The sequence below is a fragment of the Manis javanica genome, chromosome 15 (assembly GCF_040802235.1).
Source record: "Manis javanica isolate MJ-LG chromosome 15, MJ_LKY, whole genome shotgun sequence".
NCBI lineage: Eukaryota > Metazoa > Chordata > Mammalia > Pholidota > Manidae > Manis > Manis javanica.
The window spans coordinates 29,179,905-29,203,032 of record NC_133170.1 but is presented as its reverse complement, the minus strand read 5'-3'; the positions used below and the strand labels follow the sequence as shown (position 1 = coordinate 29,203,032).

Sequence of the window (23,128 nt, the reverse complement as noted above, 5' to 3'; positions counted from 1 at the left end):
CGATCCCTGCCTGGATTCAGCAGCCAGTCATGTTAGGCAAAGACTCCGTGGCTCTTTGATCTGTTCTGAGGTCTGAGTGTTCACGGGACAGGCCTACTGAAAGTGGAGCTGACTAGTTGGGTTCAGTACTTTTGTGACTTTTGCTGGATTTTGAATCTTCAAGAAAGGCCCAAACAGAAAAAGGTGCAAGGCTTACTCGCTACTTTTTTTTTTCAAATTAATACCTGTAATATTTTTCAAGCAGTTTTGGGTTTACAGGAAAATGGAGCAGAAAGTATAGAGAGGGGCCTCCCTTCTGTCCACTCTCCCCTATTATTAACATCTTGCAGTAATGCGGCATATCTGTTACATCGATGAGCCAGTATGGATACATTATTATTAACTGAAGTCCATAGTTTACATCAGGGTCCACTCTCCGTGTTGTGCATTGCCTGGGTTTGGACAGATGTATAATGGCATCGTCCACCATTGCAGTGTCATACAGACCAGTTTCACTGCCCTAACTGCCCTCCACCCTGTTCATGCCCCCACTGGTCTTCTTGCCGGCTCTGTGTGTCGCCATCTGCAGGACGCCCGTGGTGGGAGCTGTGCAGCGTGCCACCTCTGCAGACTGGCTTCAGGTGGGCTTTCCTCGGCAGTAGGCCTTTAGGGTTCCTCCGGCCTTTCAGTGGCTTCATAGAACATTTCCTTTCATTGCTGAGTGAGATTACACTTTCCCCACCTTTTCTTTCTGTAAGTGGGGACTCTGAGGTCCAGACAGGGGAAGTGACCGGTTCAGGGGGCACCATGGATCCTTGGCAAGGCCGAGCTTGGCGTCTAATCCACCTTGCTGCCGAGAAACCTTTTGGAGGGTCTGCTGCACTGGGCGCTCTGCCTGGGTCCTAGCCTAGCTTCTCCCAGCTTCATCAGCCCTTGAGTGTCCCCAGGGAGAGCAAGGGGTGGGGTGGGTGGAGGGCCAGGACAGCCACCTGATGGGACCACTTCCTGGGTTTGCCAGGCCCACAGACACCCATGCCCCTGGCCTCTTGGAACGGGGCTAGGAGCGTCCCGGGTTCCTGCTCCTGGAGAGCTGGGGGAACAGGATGCCGGACTTACCTGACGGCCCCTGGGGCGGGCATCAGAGACTCTGCTGCCCATCGGGCCAAGGGCTTGGGGCCTGCGTCCACTCGGGAGTCTCACCTCCCTCCTCTCTTGCCTCTGAACCACCCATCGCCCCAACCTGTTGCAGCCCCTCCCCCAGCCTGCTTCCCTCTCCACCTGTTTACTTCTCCCCTCCTGTGGCCTCTCATTCCCCCTGCTCCCCTGCAGTGCACCCCAGGAGAGCCGCACCTCACTGGTTCTTGCCCCTCTGTTGTCCCTGCTAGATCCACAAATGTTCGAGAAGCCCGAGAGCCAGCCTCTGTGCCCATATCTTCTGGACACAGTTGTACTTGATCCTTATGACAGGCCCTGAGGGGGTAACGTTATTACCTCCACAGGGTGTTTGGGAGGATACAGGCTCAGAGAGGCTGAGCAGCTTGCCCAGGGACCAGGGGCCATTCGAAGTCCAGCCAAGATCTGAGCCAGGCCTCAGAGTCCACAACCCAAGTGGGATCTGCCTGGGGTGCCCTCTCCCGGGCCAGGCAGTGCCTGTGGGGTTGGCCCTCTGTGACTTTGCTTCCAGCACATGCTTACACTGGGTAGGACTGGGGTCCCTTTTTGCCTTCCATTTTTCACCCCGCCCCATTCTTAGCCTGTCAAGAAGCAAGCTGTGCTCAGTGTGTTCACACTGAAAGGCTGGTGAGGAGCAGTTAGTTTAGGCCTGAGCACTCTGAAGCTTCTTGCCTCAGGAGGGAAGGCCCGCTGCTCGGCCTGCGGGTGGGGGCTGCAGTGAGGGACACCTCGTTTGTGTGGTGGGCATGTTTTGAGATTGGCCTTTTCTGGCCTCCAGCTGAGTCTGTGGCCTGGCCCAGCCCACTGCAGTCGGCGCTCTGCTGGGTGGCTTTCTGCTGCTCTGGGCCCCTGGGGACATGCCCCTGTGACCCAGGACTGGCCTGCCTCATGTCTTCCTTTCTGGCTACAAATAGGCCTTTCTCTTTTGCTTGGGGCCCAGGTCCCCTGAAGTGCCTTCTTCCCTTTTCTGTCCACATCTTTTCCCTTCTGTGTCATGGTGCTCTTCTAAAAGCCTTGCAGTAAAAATATATAACACAAAATCTACCATTCTAACCACTGCAAAGTATACAGCCCAGCAGCGCCAGCCCACTGACCAGGCTGAGCTGCCATCGCTGTCTGCCTTCTGTTTCATCGTCCCAAACCGAAACACCCCCTGGCCCTGCCAAACCTGTATTCTACTTTCTGTCTCTGAATTTCTTTTGGGCTCTTCATAAAAGAGGAATAAGTGTTTATCATTTTGTATTGGGCTGATTTCACTGAGCCTAATGTCCTCAGGGTACCCATGTTGCCACTTGTGTCAGAATCCCATTCCTTTTTCAGGCTTGATGATATATCCCATCGTATGCATAGACCACATTCTGCTTTTCCATTTTCTGTTGATGGACATGTGGATTGTGTCTACTTTTTGTCTATCTTGGTGCTTTTTGACGTTTCTGTTTCCACTGGATGTGGTGTTCCCAGGGACTTGAGCTCATCGTCTGTTAAGTTAAAATCATCACCCCAAGGTGCTTACCTGTAATGGCTTACCATGTTTCCCTCTCTGGGTTCACCTGATTGTTGTTGCTTGTGTAGTTATTCTCTGTAAAGTCACTGAGAACACTGAATTCACAGATATTGAGCCGTTGCTTCTAGGGGAGATTCACGTTAGTTCCTCTGAGCATCTGGAGCAATGTTTCTGTCACCTGATTAGTTCATAACCTTTGCTTTATGTGTTTTCCTGTTCAAAGACATCTTAGTTAATAAATATTGTTGATCCATTACCATTGAACTCACGGCCAACATCAAGGCAACGCATGCCTGAACAAAGCTTATCTAACACACGTTATTTTCTCCATACGGCACATCACAGCTGTCTAGCACTTGTGAGCACCAGACAGCACTTCAGCACACTTGGGGGCAGTTTTAAACAGTGAAATCATTTAAAAAAGCACTACGATGCAAAAACATGGCACTAAACAGATCGCGGAAGGGATACTTGTTTGCAGTCTGATGGCTGAAACTGGAAGGCAGGTTAGCCTCGTTCCGCCTCAGCGGGGAACCTCGCGATGGACAGGTTATGTGTGCGGGTCTGCAAACGCCTACACTGCAGATATTGACTTGGGGGTTTCAGATTTTAGTGAGTAGGTCGATCTGCCAGTCCTGACTCTGAATAGTAAGGATTGACTGTGTGTGCCTCTTCTCTGAGATCTCTGGACCCTTGCCCCTGCTAGATTGAAGGACTTTGAGGGCAGGACTATGTCATTTGTGGCTTATGCTCAATGCCTGGCATATAGTAGGTGCACAATACACAATTTTGAGTGAGTAAATGAGAGTCAAAGGCTAAAGCCCCCATGGCAGGATGTTAGGCATGAAAATGAGCAGGAGGGATATTTGGGCTGGGGAGCCCGCTGATCTCCTTCCTGGGAACCAGCTCCCTCCCTGTCAGGGACAGCCAGGCTGGTCAGGGTGGCGACAGCCTAGCAGGACAGCACGATTCTGAGGTTAGATCTAGTCCCGGCCTTAACCAGCTGGGGGCGTTTTGACAAGACCCTTCACCTGTACATTGGAGGGCAACTTTCTCCTCTGGAGTTTCTTGCTCATCACACAGACCTTGGGCTCTCCCAGCTGGGACCTTCACCAGAGGCTGTGGGGACAGCGGGGTCCAAGCTAAGAGAGGCACCCAGAGGATGTTCACATCCACAGAGAGAAATGCTCCTAGCCCGCCTTTGCTGGTCGGTCCAGGGTCCAGTGTCCCTCCCTGTTACTCTTCACGTCTAACTGAAGGCTGCATGCTGTAGAGTCAGACCACTCCTCCACTGTGCCCCACTATTGTCCCTGGGACTGTTAGCAAAGGGACCCCGAGCAGCACTGTGGGAGACGGGGTGGGGACTGAGCCTCACCGTGGAGAGCTTTGGGGCCAGGGTGCCATGCTCCACCTGCAGTGCCCAGCGTGGTCATCTGAAGTGGGGTGGCACCAGCTACCTCAGGGGATACCTGTGGGGGGTTAGAGGAGGTGTAGTCAAGTGCTCAGCCCAGTGCCAGGCACAGAGTGGGCATTCAAAACAGTACCTCCTATTAAAGCAGCTCTGTCTGGTAAGCAGAATGTCTGTGTCCCTCAGTGTCTCAGGGACCTCCTCCACTGCTGGGCCTCCTTCCCAGGAGAGTGTGGCTGCCTGAGCGTGCCCTGCAGGTCACTAGGGGAGGAGGCAGCACTGTGTGCTGGGCAGGTGGGCAGCCCGCTGTGCCTGGCTCTGCCTGGAGGATCCCATCTCCTCAGCTCCCCTCTCTTCCTCCCCCTTCCCTTGCCCACTTTCTGAGTTACAATCGAGCAAACAATGTCCTACCACCTGGGAGGAGGTCGTTTGCCCTGTCCTCAGACATCCCTGGCTGCAGTTGGTAGGAATGACATTGACCTAGAGTGGAAGGCAGAAGACGAGGGACAGGTGGGGAGGTGGAACTCAGATGGCAGGTGTCAAACACCTGAGGCCAGGGAACCTGTCAGGGCAGAGGCTGCCTTGGCCTGGGCATGTGCCTTCCACCTACATGCACCCAAGCCACTCATGTGACACAGTGCTTACATATGTACGTGTGTACGTGTCTGTACCAGCCTCTTGCTGCCATCTAAAGCCCAAGCCCCCTGAGGACCAGAGCCCACTTCTCCAGAGATTTGTCGATGAATAGGTACTCAATAGATGGTTTCTAATTTTTTTTCACTGTTTTAAAAAATTTCAGCTTTATTGATGTATAATTGACATAAAATTAGGAGATAAAGTGTCCATCTTGTGATTTTATGTACATATACATGCAAAAGGATTCCCTCTATCTAGTTAATGAACACCTCCATCCCCTCCCATATTTATCTGTTGTGTGTGTGTGAGAGAATATTTAAGTTATACTCTCAGCAAACTTCAGTTATACTTCATTCTCAGCTATAGTCACCGTGTCCTATATTATATCCTCAGACCCGACTCATCTTAGAGCTGAAAGTTCGCACCCCTCTACCAACCTCTTCCTATTCCCCACCCTCAGTAGATGTTTGCTGACAGACAGGTAGGTGTCACGAATTGAGTACAGAGGCTCACCCTCAGTGGGAAGGCAGTGTGAGTGAACTCAGGTTCAGGAGATGGTGAGGAGACCTCGGGGTGCAGGGAAGGGTGGGAATGAATCTGGGAGGCACCTGGAGTCCTCTGTTCCCAATTTCCCCTCTTGTATCCTTACTTAGGAAATGAAGTCAGGGTCGTGAAGAGCCTGCTCTGAAACGTACTTGGTAGGGAGGACCATGTCCCATCCAGGGCAGGTGCTGTGTAACCACGATGCTAGGTTGGGCCAAGTGCCCGGGGTCCAGGGACATGGCCCCACGGCCCCGATAACCCAGCCTGTGGTAAGCCCACCAGCCCGAGGACAGGCTCCTGCACTGGTATGAGGCAGAAGGGCCCCGCTGCCACCCTGAATTACTTCGGTCACTCCTCTGCCTTCTGCACCTTGGTGCCTCTGGGACTCCTGTGTCTGAAGCTTAGGATGGGTCTCCTGGGAGGCAACCCTGAGTTAGAATTTCCCCCCAGCTCCTCAGTTACAGGAGTCCTGGGGCTGAGGGCAGCAGTTCTTCCAAAGGGCCCAGGGGAGAAGCTGCAGAGAAGAGCGAGGCATCTGCGGGATGGGGGATGGCAGAGCCCACAAGCCAGGAGGGTCCTGATGCGGCTGGAACCTTTAGCCTGCAGCCCAGGGCTCTTGGAATCAGGGTGGGGAAAGGGGGCTGAGACAACCATCCCATCCTCCGTCCCGGGAGGGAGACTCAGGCCCTGTCCTGATTGCCCCGCCCTAACTTCTGGAGGATACCAGGTGAGTCTCGTGAACTTTCCGAGTTTCAGTCCCTATCACTTCCAGGTTGGAGACAGGGAACAGGGGGAGGGGCTTGAACATATGTTGACCCCAGCAAGGTAGAGCTGTTGTGATAAAAGGAAATGACACAGAGGTGGACTTGTTCTTGCTGAGGAAGGGGACAGTGGAAGGATCAGCTCCCTAAGGACCTGCTGGTTAAGGGCGACATGCCCAAACTGCCAGCCCTGAGCTGGGGGTGGTGGGCGTGCTCTGGATGAGAAGCGGCCCTGCTCTCCAGTAGCTCACAGTCCTGCTGGGGAAACAGGTGAACACAGGTGCCGTCACTTTGGCAGGACCCTGCCTGGACACACTGTGAATCGTGGGCTGGGGGCTCTGCAGACTGGGGAGCGCTGGGCAGGGCTTAGAGATCCCAGGGGCTCTGGCTGGCTGCAAAAGGGGTGGGCTGCGAGAGCAGGAGGCGAGGCCCAGGACACAGCCCCGGACCAGGCAGCGGACAGGACTTCAGGGTCTGAGGTCTGGTTTTGCCCCCTCTTCCAGGCAAGTTATTGCCCTCCCTTAGCCTTGTTTTCTCTACTGCTAACCTGGGGGCCATGATTCCCATCCTGTCCTGGAAGTGTTTTTGAGGAGCATACTGTTCTCATTATTAGAAAGATCTTAATAAAAGCCCATACGTTCTGATTCTTTTGAAAATTCCTGAGTAACCGCATCTGTGGTCCCCAGGGGGGGCCTGTGTGTGGTTTGGGGCTGGGGTTGCCTCTGCCCACTGGGCTTGGGGTGGGGCTGGGGCACAGCAGGAGGCCCGGGACAGGTCCTAGGAGCCGGGACAGGGCCTAGGAGCCGAGTCAGGGGTTATTTTCATTCCTCTGTACCCAGCACACAGCCAGCTTGACGGTGCCACCTGTCCCCTCTCCAGCTCTCCTCCTGGCAGGCCCATGGGGCACCATGGGGCACCAGGGGCAGGAGAAAGAGGCATGGGTCTCCGTCTGTGGGCTGGCACTGGCTTATGCCCCATTCTCCTAGCCATGGGACAGTGGCTGCCTGGGAGGTTTGCCTAGTGAGGGGAGGCTGCCGGCGTGAGCTGTGGGCCCAGAGCAGCGGGACCGCCCAGAGCCGGAGGTAGCTCCACCTCCATCACAGATCCCATGGCCGGGGCCTTGGGTGGCCCGCCGCCCTCCTTTTCTTGGGATGGACCCAACCTTGGGGATGTGGACGGCAGGTCCTCAGGCAGCCCTGCCCATGGGCAGCTGCTGCCCTGGGCTGCCTGGCCCTGCCTTGTGCAAGGACAGAGGTGCTGGCTCACTGAGCTGGGGGGAAGAAGGGCCTGGAGACAGCAGCCCGGCTCTCAGGGGGCCTCGCGGAGGGCCAGGATGTCGGGCCTCCCTCCTCTCCTCCTCTCCTGACATAACCTCCACGGCACCCTCCGCCTGGCTGAGTATCCACCCGTGCTTAGCATCAGGTCTCAGGAGAAAATCTAGGCTAAAGCCAGGACATATGAGGCCTTAGGTATTAATATTATTAATTAATGTTAATCAATATTAGGAGTTAGGGCTTAAGGTGTATTTATCTATCACCTGCATTTAAGGCCTTAGACCTTCCACTTGAGGCATTATCAGTAGCTTAGTAATAATGCTGGTGACAGTAAACAGCCCTTACTGGGCACCGCTGACCCTGCGTGAGGCCGCAGTGAGCAGCTCGCTGTACTGGCCGTCACAGGGGGCATCTCCGTATGGCTGGTCAGTCCCCCAGCCCAGCCTTCTCTGAGAAAGCCTGCAGGGCATGTCTGGAGACCACGAGGAGAGCTCCAGGAGGAAGTGGGGGTCTGGGCAGGGCACAGAGCAGAAAGGACCTCAGGTTCCAGTGGGAGTAACTCCTTGCCTTAGTTTATAGATACGCAATCCGAGGCCTGGAGAAATGGAGGGATTTGACCATGATCACACAGTTGCCTGTAGAACTGGAACCCAAACCAGTCTCTTTATTCCCAGATATCACCCTTGCATTTTACAAGCCTCCAAAATAAATCCCAGAAGGATTTACATACAACCTCATTAAGCTCCCCTCTGGTGTGCCCACATCCAGACATTCACTGAGATTTTCTTTTGTTTCCTTACACCAAACACAGAACAATTCATCCTCCCCGCAGAGAAATCTTGATTTTGCAAAGAACAGTTGCCAAATATCCATCCATTCATTCTTTTGTACCCCAGGACTGTGCAACATGCTGAGGACTTAACAGAGAGAAGGCCATCCCTGCCCTTGTGGCAGCTGACATGCGGTGGGCAGACCTGTCGCTCCTGGGAGGCAGGGCGCGGGTATGCAATGTCCGGGGATCTGTTGGTGTGTCAGGGAGTTGCCTGGTCCACTGGTCCAGACTTGAGGTTGGAGTCCTCCTCCCACAGGAAGTGAGGTGTTTTCTGAAACTTGAGGATGAGTGGGAGTCACAGATGAAAGAGGAATGGGGAGACAGTTACAGGCAGCACCTCTAGGTGTGGAGAAAGAGCGTGTTGGGGGTATCATTTGAATAATTGAGTTTGGGAGTTAGGGGTGGGTTCAAAGAAGACAGTGTAGAAGGTGGTGCACATTGATGGAGGGCAGGCATGGCAGGATAGCAGGAGTCAGCTGATGAAGGGTTGATTTTAAGGGTAAAACTCCACTATTGGTGAGGTCATTTTACCAATGATCATAGGAAAGCCATCAAAAGGTTTAAGTAGAGAATCATGAGTTCAGATTGGCATTGTAGAAAAGTAGAAAAATTACTCTGGCTTGTAGTGAGAGACTGTGTATTCTGTGTGGGGTTGACACAGTCATCAGGTGAGCCTAAGGTAGAAGTTTTGCAGTTTGGGTCTGAGATAGAAAGAGAAATGGGATTAAGAAGACATTTAGGAGATAGACAGGATGTGGTCACCAACTGTTTATGAGAGATAAGAGGGAAAAGTTGAAATCACTCTTTGGTTTCTGGCCTCTGGGTGAATGGTGGTGTCATTTCCTGAGAGACAGAGGAGGGGGAAGAGCAGGACTCAGTGGCAAGCTGAAAATTTGATTTTGGACATGTTGAGTTTGAGGAGCTTGGGAGATGTCTGATTAGAGATGCCTGGCAGGCAGGGGCTGTGTAATTTAGGCCTAAACTCAGGAAACACATGCACAGGTGGGAATCAGAAACATAGCGGAAGTATAGGGGATCCCACAGCGGGTATGAATAGGGTTTAAAAAGGAGAGGTCAGGTCAGAATCCTGATGGAAACATTATGGACTGGGTCTGGCAAAATATGAAGCCAGCGGGAAGAAAGGAAAAGACAGTGGGTCAGTCGACTCGAGGACGGTCTTGGTTCTTCCATATTTTGAGAATCAGCTTGTTAAGTTTTGTAGAAAACCTTGTGGGATTTAAAGTCATAATTTCATTGAATTTATTATTTATTTGTAGAGATTCAGCATTTTTATATTTTCCTATCCATAAACACATTATTTCCTTTCCATTTATTGAAGTATTTTATGTCTTTCAAAACAGTTACAATTTTCTCTTTAAAGGTCTCCTCTATTGTTAGCTATCACTAGATAAATTATGATTTTGGTTTCTAAATGGAATATTTAAAAAATATTATATTGTTTAATACTGATTTCTGGTATAAAAGAATGTAATTGATTTTGATATATTGATCTTGCTGAACTCTCTTAGAAGTTATTATAATTTGTTTGTATAATCTTTTCAATCTCCTGTCATAATTCCTTAGAATAATGACAGTTTTACTTCTTCCTTCCTAATCTTCAGATCTCTTTTTCTTGTCTATTGTGTTGACTAGGACTTCTATTACACTGTGAGTATAAATATTGAAAGTGAGCAGTCTCTCTTACTCCTGACTTTAAAGGTAATGTAGTGTTTAATCAGTAAGTTTGTACTGGTAACCAATTCTATAGGTAACCAATATCTAGTCACCAATTCTAATGTGTGTAGGTTTAGGGTCGGGGTTCTCACCAGTAAGTCTCAGATACCAATTCTTAGACACCAAGGTATCCTACAATTCAACTCAATTCTGACAGTGTCTGCCTGGAGACAGCTGCAGATTCCATGGGTTAGCTCAGTCCCACAGGACTGTTCCCCACACCGTAAGATGCCAGTCCAAGCCCCAGTGATCAGTGGCTATAGACTAAAGTTCCAGTGACTCCTCTCCTTGGGTTGATTAATTTGCTAGAGCAGCTAGAACTCAGTGAAACATATTAGTTATTAGATTATCAGTTTATTATAAAAGCGTATAACTCAAAAACAGCCAGATGGAAGAGATGCATAGGGCTAAGCTGGGGAAGGAGCATGAAACTTCCATGTCCTCTCTGAGTACGTGTCATTCTCTCCAAATCTCTGCATCCATCTCTGAAGTTCGCAAACCCTCTCCTTTCAGGTTTTTATGGAGGCTTCGTTGCATAGGCATGGTTGATTAAACCATTGGCCATTAGCAATTTGACCTTCAGCCCCTTTCCCCTCCCTGGATTTTGGTAGGTGGGACTGAAAGTTCCAACCCTGTAACCACGTGGTTGGTTTGCCTATAATCATCAGCTCCCATTCTTAGGTGCATGCCAGAAGTCACTAATTCATAAAACAAGACATCTTTATTGTTCTCATTCCCTAGAAAAGTCTGAGGACTTAGGAGCTCTATGCCAGGAACTGGGGCAAAACTGGGACAAATAATATATTTCTTATTATAAGTCACAGTATCAGAGTAAGTTTTTGGAAAATACTTTTTTTTCAGGTTAAGGAAGTTCCTTTTGTTCCTAGTAGTTTGCTAAGGGTTTTTATTGTAACTGGGTCTTGAATTTTACCAAATGTATCTTTTGAACTAATGGTTCAGAAAAATGGTGTGTGTGTGTGTGCATGTACTGCATGGCCAACCTAAGTAATCATCAACTGTATTAATGTTGTTAGTTTAGATTTGCTCTTATTTTCACCAGTTACTTTGCTCCCTACCCTCCCATGTGTGTAATTCCTTCTCTTCCTATCAGTTTTTTGTTTGTTTTTTAAATACCCCCTTTACTGTTTTTTCCAGTGAGGGTCTGTTAGTACAAGTTCTCTCCATCTTTGTCTGAAAATGCCTTTGTTTAATGTTCACTCTTGAATGTTATTTTGGTTGGGTTTTAAATTCTAGGCTGGTAGTTATTTTTCTCTCAACAGTTTGCAAGTGTTAACTTGGGTCTTCTAGAGTTACTGATGAGAACTCTGCTATCAATATATACTATATATATAATATATATCAATACAATAATCTTTCCTTTGTAGATAATCTGTCCTTTTTTACTCTGAATGCTTTTATGGTCTACTCTTTGTTTTTGGTATTCTGCAGTGCCCCTACAATATGCATTTATTTTATTTGGATTTATCCTGGGTAGGGTTCAGTATGGTTCCTGAACTGGAATTCATGTATTTCATTCATTCTGGAAAATTCCCTGCCACACTCTTTTCAACTGTTGTTCTACTTCATTTTCTATATTCTGTCTTCTGGAATGCTGATTGAAGGTATGTTTAATTGCCTTATTCTGTTGTCCTGGCTCTTCATCATTATTTAAAAAAAAATACATCTCTAACATCTTCAGATCTATCTTCCAGGATGTTAATTCTTTCTCTAAGTGTATCTAACTTGCTGTTAATCTCAACCACTGAATTTTTAACTTCATTGACCAAAATGTTTATTTCTAAATGTTTTATTTTTTTCCAGTCTGCTTCGTGTTTTTTGATATTATCTAATTCTTTCTCATGTTTCCAATTCCTTGTTTAAGTCAATAATTATTTTAAATACAATTATATAATAGTTTTAATCTGATAGTTCAGTTATCTGTAGTTCTTGAGGATCTAATTCCAATTGAATATTAGTTGTGGTAGATTGTTTCCTTTTATGTGTTATAATTTTGGATTTTGAGATCATCTTTAGCAAGGCATTATCTTTGGGAACTCTCTGCAGTCTGGGTTAAGACTGCCTTTTCAAGAGATTTTTCAGCCTGGGACCACTGTTTATTTTAATGAATAGGGAGTTCCTGAGTAAAATAAAGTTCAAACCTCAAATCAACTTAAAGGCAGGCCCTTGGTTACAGATTCTTAGGAAAGACAATTCTTTTTTATACCTAAGGCTTAGGCCAAGACAGGCAGTCTTCCTTGTCACAATTTGTGAGTATTCTACTCTTTTCTGAGGATTGAGATATTGTTCCCAGGCAACAACTTCCCTGTATCCCTCAGGTCTAAGGTCTCATCTCTGAGTGGCCATTGAAACCCAGTGCTTTCCTACTCAGATCAGCTCACCCTCTGCCTCCCAGGGCTACTGTGCTATCAGCTTGGCTTTTTACTATCAGCTTGGAGTTCTCTCATGTTGGGCCTCTAGCAATTTACTTTCTTCAAAGTCAGCTATGCATTTAGAAGTGTATTATATTTCATATATCATTTCTAAATTTCTTTTATAGAGTGAGAATTTTAAAATCATCTTTTTTACTATATTGCCAGACATTAAAGTTAACTCTTTTAAGAAGGTACAGAAAAATGTTTGCACATTCATGATAGAATCAAGACCAGAGTTTCTGGTAGAAATAAGCTAGATGTTTCAGATCAAGTGACCCCCTCAGACACACTTTGAAAAAAGCTTATTTTGATAGCCACACAAGAAGCCAACATATGTTTTGCTAAAAGGCCCAGGACACTGGAGGGCAGAGATGGAGACCAGTGGTACTGTTGACTCGCTATATGACCTATGACCTTGGGTGAGTCCATAGGCCTCTCTGGGCCTCCCTGTCCTCATCAGTAAGCTGAAGGGTTGGGTTAGGTTTTCTCTAGGATTCCTGATTTAAATTCTAGTGGTTCTGACTCCTTCCAACTGTCTGTGCCTGGCCAGCTCCTCAGAGCCGCCACCGTCCCCGGATGTACCACTCTGTAGTCAGCAACTCCTTTTCCCACACTGTGGACATCGGCTTCCTCACTGATACCCACCCTTCTGTGAAGAACCATGTCCCTCAGCCTGGGATGAGGGGATTCAGGTGTGGGGAAGGGAGAGCAAGCAAAGAATGCTGTGGGGAGGTCTCTTCTCCTCCCAGAGCGTCCTGGGTGGAGGCTGGGGTGACTTGGGCATTTAGACGCCTAGCCCTGGGTGTGGGCTGCCGGACGGCACTGCTCCTCATGGCTAATGGTGGGGAAGGAAAGGGGTGATATATGTGGTGGTGAGAGGTCCTCCTTTGCAGATGTGCTCAGCAGCTGGGAGAGAGGGGAAGCTGGGGCTCAGGGAGGGCTGTGGGAGACAGATGGTGCCTGCCTGGTACCCATAATCCAAAAACTGCCTTAAGATGCCTAGTATGTCCTGCTCTTTTTCAGACCCCTGAGAATTGTGTCTAGAAATTTACAGCCTAGACAGGTGGAGCCTAGAGGCCACTGGGTTTGTCTCATGCAGGTTGTGTTGCAGACAGGGTTGTGCTGGCTGTCAGCTTCAGGAGGCACTTGCAGGTCAGTCCCCTGTAGCCCCAGCAAGTGAGAATCTATGGGCACCAAACTCTTCCTTTGAGAAGAGCCAAAGCTGAGGCTGGAATAGCAGAATGATCACCTGCATTTTATTTGGCATCCTTTTAAAAATTTACTTAAAGTTTTAATTGTGGTAAAAAATTTGTATTTTCTTAACCATTTTAAGTGTACTCTTTAGTAGTTTTAAAAGTGTATTCGCATTGTGTAACGGAACTCCAGCACTGTTTTATCTTGCAAAACAAACTTTGTATTCATCCAACAATCCCCCATTTCTTCCTCCCCACAGACCCTTGGTAACCTCCATTCTACTTTCTGTCTCTGGGACTTTGTCCACTTTAGATGCCTCCTGTAAGTGGAATCACACAGTATTTGTCATTCGGGGCTGGATTATTTCACTTAGCGTCATGTCTTCAAGGCTCTTTCACATTGTAGCTTGTGTCAGAATTTTCTTCCTTTTAAAGGTAACAGAATATTCCATTGTATGTATAGACCACATTGGGTCGATCCATTCATCCATCCACGGACATTTGGGTTTCTTGGCTATGCTTGAATAATGCTGCTGTGAACATGACTTTACAAATATCTCTTTGGACCCTTCTTTCAATTCTTTTGGATTATACCCAGAAGTGGACTTGCAGGGTTACATGTCCTGTGCTTAATTTTGGGGGGAGCCATCATTTTCCCACAGTAGCTGTGCCATTTTACATTCCTACCAACAGTGTGCAATATTTGGCATCCTTTTTGCCCACTGTTGATTTAGTGCTGGAACGTTGCCGGCACTTAGTCTTTTCTCCTATGTTGCAGCCCTGTCTGGGTTTTTAGAGCTACGATCAGAGGATGCCTAGGTCATTGTGCTCATTTGACAGGGTGAGAAGCAGACGTCTACAGAGAGATGTTCTGCCCTGGATTCCAGGCCTTAACCCTCCATGCTCCTGTGCTGTGAGTGGCCAAACAAGAAACAGCAACTGGTTCTAGGGCTTGGCACTTCCCATGGTACCCCTGTCTCACCGCCACCCAGTTCTCCCATCAATGCTGTGGTTTCTGCCCACCCAGGTCCAAAGGGCGCTCCTCCAAGCGGAGCCTTGGAGGGCACGGCCGGCACCATTACCTCCAACGAGTGGAGCCCTCCTAACTCCCCCGAGGGGAGCAACATCTCTGGGGGCAGTCAGGCATTGAACAAGCCCATCGACAATGACGCAGAGGGTGTGTGGAGCCCGGACATTGAGCAGAGCTTCCAGGAGGCCCTGGCCATCTACCCACCCTGTGGTAGGCGCAAGATCATCCTCTCGGACGAAGGCAAGATGTACGGTAAGGAGCCCGTTGGGGTGGGTGGCAGTCTCCTGCCCTCGTGGACTAGCTCTGGAAATAGGGCCTCAGCCAAGGGGCCGGGCCCAGCAACTCTGGGGCCCGTCCATGTGACGGAGGGGTGTGGCCTCTTGGTTCTTCTGTCAGCAGACACGGCTTTCTTCTGTCCTGGGTTCCCAGACCATGAGGGGCATCTGAGCAGAAGCCTTTGGATGGGGGAGACTTGGGGAAAGGGTGGGCAGCACGTTCCCCCAGAGCAGCATGGGAGAATCCCACAGCTGTCCTCAAGACAAACGCTTGATCTCCTACCTCCCACCTCAGCTGTGAAGGGTGCTCAGGAAGGTGGCCCCTGGACTCATTCCCTCATTTGCTCCTGAGCCTTCTGTGTGCAGGTCTGGGTGGGACAGGTCTGGACCCATACGGTGGGCACACACATCGCCGTCCCGAAGGGCAGACTGTGGAGTGTCTCCAGACAGATCCAGCAGGGCGTGGTACACCTTGTGCTCCAGAACTTGCTCTGGAGAGTGGCAGCAGATGCAGGGCGTACAGGGACACTTTATGCCCAGCAGCCATGTGGGAGGACCAAGCAGTTGGCCTGGTCTGTGTTGACTTTTGGGTGGAAGAGAGGGTCTGTCAGAAACAAACACTGAACAGCTGTTGGAAGGCCCAGGTCAGGCTTCCACTCCCATCAGAAAGCCCCCCAGGACTGCCAACTTCAGACACTGGTCTCAGGCTGTTGCTGAGAGGGTCTCTGACCACAGGGCCCCACCCTAGCTCCCTGCAAGATGGCTGCAGGCCACGTGCCCACCCCCAGGGCTGCCACTCAGGTCGTGCCCCCCATCCTGCAGAAGCCTTGTCCCCTGTGAGGTGCTCGTGGGGGCTGTTGTAAGACACCACCACAAACAGACTGGCTTCAAACAACAGAGGTTTATTCTCTCACCATTCAGGAGGCCAGATGCCGGAAGGCCAGGTGTCTGTAAGGTGGGGTCCTTCTGGAGGCTCTGAGGGGAGATCTGTCCCAAGGTGTGGGCCCTGGACACTGTGCATGGTACATCTGTGTGCTTCAAAGGGAAAAATCATCTGGCAAAGACAAGTGTGCAAGAAGCATTGAGCGTAGAGAGGGAGCTGAGGGGTCTAGAAGGCCCAAGGATACGGCCGAAAGTCGTAGAATCAGCAGATGTGTATTTGAGAGCCACTGGGGACCATCCAGACTTTGGGTTCTGAGTCGTATCTTTTTGTGTGTGTGGTAAAATACACATAACATAAAGTGTACCCTTTTACCCATTTTTAAGTGTACATTTCAGCAGCATGGAGCACATTCACACTGTTGTGCAGCCATCCCTACCATCCATGTCCACAACCTTCTATCTTCCCAAACAGAACCTCTGTCCCCACTGAGGCCAACTCCCTGTCCCGCCCCAGCCCCTGGCAGCCACTCTACTTTCTGTCTCTGTGGATGTGACTGTTCTAGGGACCTTGTATTACTGGACTCACACAGCTTTATCTTTTTGGACTGGCCTAATCACTTAACATAATGTCCTCAGTAGTCCTCCATGTGGTGGCAACCGTCAGAATTTCCTTTCTTTTCAAGGATGATAATGGGCCACTGTATGGATAGGCCACATTTTGCGTCTCCCTCCACCTCACCTGTCCGTGGACATTTGGGTGGATGCTTACTTTATTTAGTTGTTATGGGAGGCTCTTTCTCTCCCACTTCACATATTAAGTGAAGTGACTGGAACTGGGGTGAAGAGACTGTCTTTGGTCACCAGGTGATCGTGACTGAGCCAGGGTTCTAGAAATGCAAGGCTGTGAACTTCCGGCTGGCCTTGGGTTGGAATTCTGCCCAGGAACTGTTCGGGCCATGTTTGCGCCTCTCCTTCCCTGTGCAGAGAGACAGCGTGGCTATCACACAGGGGGACCTGGCAGGGGGCAGAGGCCAGGAGCCCCTTACTGCTGCCCTTGGTGGGCTTTGACATCTGCTCTCTTGAGTCTTTTCAGGGGAGGTGGTGGGCTTGGTTATAACCTCTGCTTGTGGATGCAGAGACAGGTTCAGGGAAGCCAAGAGCTTCCCTGGGTCTCTCAGGTGAAAAGTGGAAGAGTGGGGATTAGAACCTAGATCTCCGAGTCCAGGCGCAGGGTGCTATCACCCTGCGTGGCCTCTGTGTGCCTGCAGAAGCCTGCCCGCCTGCTCCTCTCCTTCCTCCTGGCCCGCCATCTGCCTGGCCTGGGCTCCAGGTGTGTCAGCCTCTGGGCAGGCTGGCTGGAGGCGCTAGTGTCTGGTGACTCCCCAGCCCCCCAGCACCTGTCCTCGGTGGCTGCCAATCCTGCTGGGGTCCAGACGCTGGCTGATCCCGTCTCTTCTTACCAGGCTCGGAGTGTGAGCTGAGGCAGGCCTGCACAGGGGTTGACGGAGGGCTCTCGGCAGCGCGCCTGTGCAGCTGAGTATATATAACTCTGAGCTCAGCCACCGTGTGTGGGATGGGCCCCAGGAAGCCGAGGAAGAGGGACAGGCTGCCAGGCTGACTCAGCCTCCATGTACCTTGGCTCTCTCCTCCATCTTCTCATCTGCCCTCCGGGGACCCACTTGCTGTCCTCCTGTGCCCCAGCCCCAGCCTGAGCCCCAGAGCCTGGTCTTGGCAGTCCCCTGATTCCCACATCCTGAGGATGCCCATCATTTTTCAGGTAGACCAGGCCAGAGGGTGCAGGGTGGGAGCTGAGAATGAGCTGGCCAGGGCACCCAGGGGACTGGAGACCTGGAGGCCAGGATGGGATTAGGCCTGCTCCCAGCCCTGGTGCCCCCCATGGGGTGCACACGAAGGCCACGCAGACGTGCAGACAGCATGCAGATTAGCGCCTGATATTTCTGAGCCGAGCCTCACCAGCCTGTGGGCTGGCACCCAGGCCAGAGCTCCTAGCCCTCTCCTGCTCACTACTGCTTTCATTTTTGCCTCATCACCGTGTGACCCTCACCCTGGCACTGCCATGCTGGGCACTCTGGCCTCTGTTGGCCAGCCTGGCCTCTGGCCTCAAGAGCAGGTGGTGGGAGGTGCATGTGGGGCAACTCCTCTCCCTTCTGCCCCACACTCTGCCTCGCCTCTCCTCACCGCTCAGCGGTGCCCCTCCTGCCTGCAGGAGGGCCCTGATGGCTCTGCGTCCCTCTGTGCACCCTTCCTTTCTGCAGCCAGCCCCTCACCCAACCGGACCCCGCTCCTCCTGCCCCTCTTCTCCCTGTGTGGCTCTGCTTCTCCTGCCTTGCTTTCTCCCTTGTCTCACTGGTGCCCTGTGGCCTCGGCTTCCAATTCCTGTGAGCAGCTGGGAGCTTTGGCCAGTGCCCAGTGCCCACCGCTGACCCAGGCCAGGAGCTGTGGTCTCTACAGCTTCACAGTCTAAGGGGAGAGGCAGGAGAAAGAAACATTGTTAGAAAGTAGACTAATGATGCTTCTGTAGTGTACAGCCAGTGAACTGGAGGTCTAGGTCGTCCCGGGAGTTTTCTGGAAGGCAGTGGAGTTGGTTAGAGGAGGGGTGCCGAGGCAGGGGGAAAGGAGGGGGCATTGACCCAGGGTGGAGCTTTATGTGGTGGTGTTGGGAGACCCCACTGGGCATCTGGGCATGGCACAGTGGCATTGCACTCATCAGAGAGGAGGGGATCCTCACTGCAGAGGAGTCGCACAGCTAATGAGAGGTGGGGCGGGGGCCAGACCCAGTTCAGGGCTCCCAAGTTGCTGAGAGCACAGCCAGAGGTCAGGGTCTCACTCAAGTGTCTCCCAGCACCCCCGCCTCCTCGATGTTCCCCAGGTCCTCTGCCACCCTCGGCTGTGCTGCCCTGTGCGTTCTGTCTCCCTCCATGTTCCCCGAATGGCCTGGGACCCGTACTTTCTGTTTCTCTGGAAGCCAGATGACGTGAGCCTAGGTTCAAACCTGTTCTGTCCCAGGGGCCTCTGTGACCTGGGGCCAGTTGTCTAAACTTTGTCTCATCTTCAGCTTCCTCATTTGTAAAACGGGGATGATGATAATATCACCTTTTGGGGAGTTTTGGTTATATTATTTTATTGTGGCAAAATCTACATTATATAAAATTTACCATCTTAACCATTTTCATGCATGCAGTTCAGTGGCATTAAGCACATTCACACTGCTGCACAACCATCCTACCATCCATCTCCAGAACATTCTCATTCTCCCCAACAGAAACTCTGTACCCGTTAAGCACTAACTCCCCATTCCCTTCTCCCACTGGTAACCATTGTTCTATTTTCCATCTGTGTATTTGACTATTCTAGGTTCCTCATAGAAGTAGAATCGTACAATATTTGTCCTTTTGTGACTGGCTTATGTCACTCAGCTCAATGTCTTCAAAGTTCATCCTCATCGTAACATATCAGAATGCCATTCTTTTTTGTAGCTGAGTAATATTCCATTGTGTGGATATACTACATTTGTTTATCCATTCACCTGTTATGGGCACTTGTGTTGTTTCTACCCTTTGGATATCGTGAGTAATGCTGTGAGCGTGGGTGTGCGGGTAAGGGTCCCTGCTTTCAGTTCTTTTGGGGACATACCAAGTGGTGGAATTGCTGGATCATATGGTAATTCTGTGTTTAGCTTTTTGAGGAACTGCTGAACTATCCGGTATGGTGGCTGCACCATTTTACACTTACCAGCAATGCACAAGGATTCCAATTTCTTCACATCTTTGCCAACATTTGTTCTTTTTCTTCTTTTTAAAATAGCCCTCCTGGGGTATGGAGTGGTGTCTCATGGATTTGATTTGCATGGCCCTGGTGACTGGTGATGCTGAGCATCTCTCCTATACTCAGTAGAGGAAGACACAGCCTTTCAGTGTTGCTGGGGGGCTGAGAGCACAGAGATGCCCAGCAGACACCACAGGGTGTAGAGCTGAATAGGACATGCTCCCTGCTCCCTCTGGGAGCTCACACACGAGTGAGGGGCTAAATTAAGAGCTCACATGACTTTAGCCAAGGACTGTGAGAAAGGCACAGACTCTGCCCTAGGGCTTGGAGGCAGGCTTGGGTGTGGATCAGGAAACCTTCTCCGGCTGGCCTTGAAAACTGGGTAGGATTTCACCAGAAGCTCCAGAGCCCTTCAGGGCAGTGGTGTTGTGAGCTCAGATGTCAGGCCTAATCACTGCCTTCTCAGGCTTTGGGCAGAATCTTCTTCTCCAGAAATATCCTCCTCCTGCAGCTGCAGGTGTTGATAGCTTCAGCGGGCCATCAGGATGAGGGCTGGTTGGGCAGGGTGCTCTGGCCTAATCTCGGGGTCCCAGCCTGCAGGGGTGATGTGGAGCACTCACATAAAGGGGCTCCGGTGACCCAAAGCTCTGGTTCCTCTCGGGTGGGGAGGCTTGTGCCCTGGGGTTCTCAGCCTCTTCCAGATTTGAAAAAGAATAGCATTAGTTATAACAGGACTTATTCATGCTGTTAACCCTAATTACTGATTGTATTGGCCTTCCTGTAAGTGGCAGGGGCTTTACTCACTTCATGCAATTTAATATGTTTATAGTCCAGAGAGAAGCTGGTACAGAGGGGAATCATTACAGAGGAAATGAACTGCAGAAATGACCTGTCCCAGACAGGATTTTGCTGATAGGATAGCAATTTTAGTAGTAATGTATGACTGCGGAAAAGCCCGAGGTGGCTGGCAGGGTGTGTGACGCTGGGTGTAGGGTCAGGCGGCAGAGGTGGTGGCTCTGTGTGGCCCCTGCTTTGGGAATGCCCTCCCCTCAGCCTGTGCCCTAGCCAGGGCTCCCCTTTCTCCATCTGCAGGCCTCACCCATGGTGGGTGGGGCCCTGGATGTGAGCCAGGGGCTGTTGGACACATGTCCTCTGACAGATGGGCCACAGCCTGGTGGGGGCATCCTTCCCAGCCCCACCCAGGCCCTCTCTGGGGTTGGCCAAGACCACCTGCCACCCTGCAATGCCCAGCTGTCAAGCCAGCCTCTGAGGTCTGGACCGGCCCCTGCTGCCCCAGCATGTGATCAGCCCCTTGGGGGAGAAGGCCTGGAGATGGGCAGCTGGCGGCAGGGCTGGGGCAGGCTACAGGTCTCTTCTCACCAACTCACCTGGATTTTCTACTAGTTTCTTGCTGCTACTGCTCTTCTTTGCTGGTCTTCACTGTGGTTTTGGGGCTTTACCTGTGGGCACATGCTCCCACTTCTCTGCTTCTACCCCATACTGTGGGCATCCAGGACACACAGGCTTCAGTCAGCTCTGGGGACCACAGTCCATGAGAGACTGAAAGCAGGTGGGCAGGCTCTTGGGTCTAAGTAGTTGTTTCTCCCTAGGACCTGGGTCAGGGTGAGGGGCAGTCAGACATGACCAGGATTGTCCTTCATGCAGAGACCTAGAGAATCGGGATCGATCCAGAGAGGGGGAGCGGAATAGTGCCTTTAGAGAAACTCCCAGCCCAGCTGGGGAGGACAGCCATGGGAAAAGCAGCCATTGTGTAAATAGCTCTGAAGACTTAGAGATGTATGTCCTTGTGGCACCTGGAACACTAACAAACTATGCGGTTTGAATAATCCCTTCCCTTCCCTGGGCCACAGTTTCTTCTTCCTTAGGCTAGACAGAGCCTCTGGGGTCACCTGGTGCAGCCCCTGCTTCTGAGAGGGAAGGCCCTCAATCCTGTGTTAAAGAGAAGTCATGCTGCGCAACAGTGAAGAGGTAGGTTCTAGAACCAGACTGCATGGACTTGAATCTCAGCCACTTAGTGCTCTGTGACCCTGAACAGCTTTCTAAACCTCTCTGTACCTTGATTTCCCTCTGTGTCGAGTGAAGATGCTTGAACGGACGCATAGGGCCATTGGGAGGATGGAGGGGGAAGGCACCGGCTGTCATGATAGGTATACATGCTGCGTTTGCATGGCGTCCCATGCAAGTAAAGTGTGCATCTGGCCACATGAGTGCTCAGTAATGCTCACTGTCACTGCTATGATTACAGGAGTAAAAGGAAGCCCAGCCCCTGTGAGGCAGAAAGCCAGGGTAGATGCCCACGGGCCTGGAGGCAGGTAAGTGACCGGGCTGATGTCTGAAGCGCCCCTGATGGTAGGAGGGAAACTGTTTGGTCCCTCCTGACTCAGCACGCGCACAGAAGCCCAGCACTCAACTGCCGCCTGGGGGGATTCTCACCTCCTGGCATCACCTCTGGGAAGCAGAGTGAGACCAGAGAGAACCGTAGTCTAGGGGAGCCAGCAAGGGAGAGGAGGACACAGCTGCAGAGAAAGGGAGGGGAAGAAGCACACCTTGTAAAAGGGCAGAGAGCCTGGGCCAGCCTAGCCCCCATGGGCTGGGCTTCTGGGGCCCCACGGCTGGCCTCTTCTTGCCCAGGGCCAAGATGGGCCCATCTGGTAGCAGAGCTCCTGAGCCCGGTAGGAGAGAGCAGAGGGAGTGGGGCTGGCTGGGGCTCTGTCTTCAAGCCCTGGGGCTCCTTGCACAGGGGTTGGTCATCTGTGATGTCTGCAGTGAGGGTCTCAGCCAGTCGTAGGCTAGACAGGGCCTCCCTGCTGCCTTCCATGTCCCCTGACTGAGGTTCTTCTTTGGGCCAGCCACTTGGTGCCACTTGCTGTGGCTGAGTCAGGATTCAACCTGGCCAGTGGGTCCTGGATCTGCTTGTGCACCATCTGGGTGAGGTTTGTGACTTCAGTTTCCTCGTGAGGTGAATGGCTTTAATTGCCTGCCTTCCAGTGGGGAAGAGGGGGATTCACTATGTGGGGCAATGACTGTGCTTCAGGACCCTTCACTTGCATGGGCCCCGTCAAGTCCCTTTTTGTTTTTAATTTCAATTTGTGGAGTAGTTTTATTGAACTCCACACATTTGAAGTAGACCAATTGGAAAGTTTTTTTTTTATCATTAATCTACAATTACATGAAGAACATTATGTTTACTAGGCTCCCCCCTTCACCAAGTCCCCCCCACATACCCCTTCACAGTCACTGTCCATCTGCGTAGTAAGATGCTGTAAAATCACCACTTGTCTTCTCTGTGTTGCACAGCCCTCCCCATGCCCCCCACGCACTATAAATACTAATTGTAATGTCCCCTTTCTTTTTCCCCGCCCTTATCCCTCCCTTCCCACCCATCCTTCCCAGTCCCTTTCCCTTTGATAACTATTAGTTCATTCTTGGGTTCTGTGATTCTGCTGCTGTTTTGTTCCTTCAGTTTTCCTTTGTTCTTATACTCCACATATGAATGAAATCATTTGGTACTTGTCTTTCTCTGCCTGGCTTATTTCACTGAGCATAATACCCTCTAGCTCCATCCATGTTGTTGCAAATGGCAGGATTTGTTTTCTTCTTAAGCCTGAATAATATTCCATTGTGTATATGTACCACATCTTCTTTATCCATTCATCCACTGATGG

At 50.8% G+C, this 23,128-nt stretch overlaps 1 protein-coding gene across 9 annotated transcripts in view; it reads left to right on the top strand.

Moving 5' to 3' along the window:
- Positions 1-23,128, top strand: part of TEAD4 (TEA domain transcription factor 4) — an 88,150-nt gene that overhangs the window by 10,550 nt on the left and 54,472 nt on the right. For 8 of the 9 annotated variants that reach the window (XR_012125599.1, XM_073222877.1, XM_073222876.1 and 5 more), the window contains exon 2: positions 14,497-14,751. Coding sequence is in view for 7 of the 9 variants with exons in the window: in XM_073222874.1 (XP_073078975.1) it covers positions 14,497-14,751 (255 nt within the window). In the remaining 2 variants the exon portion in view is untranslated. Of the gene's footprint in view, positions 1-14,496; positions 14,752-21,313; positions 21,432-23,128 lie in introns of all 9 variants that reach the window. The other variant, XM_073222879.1, reaches the window with a different exon arrangement.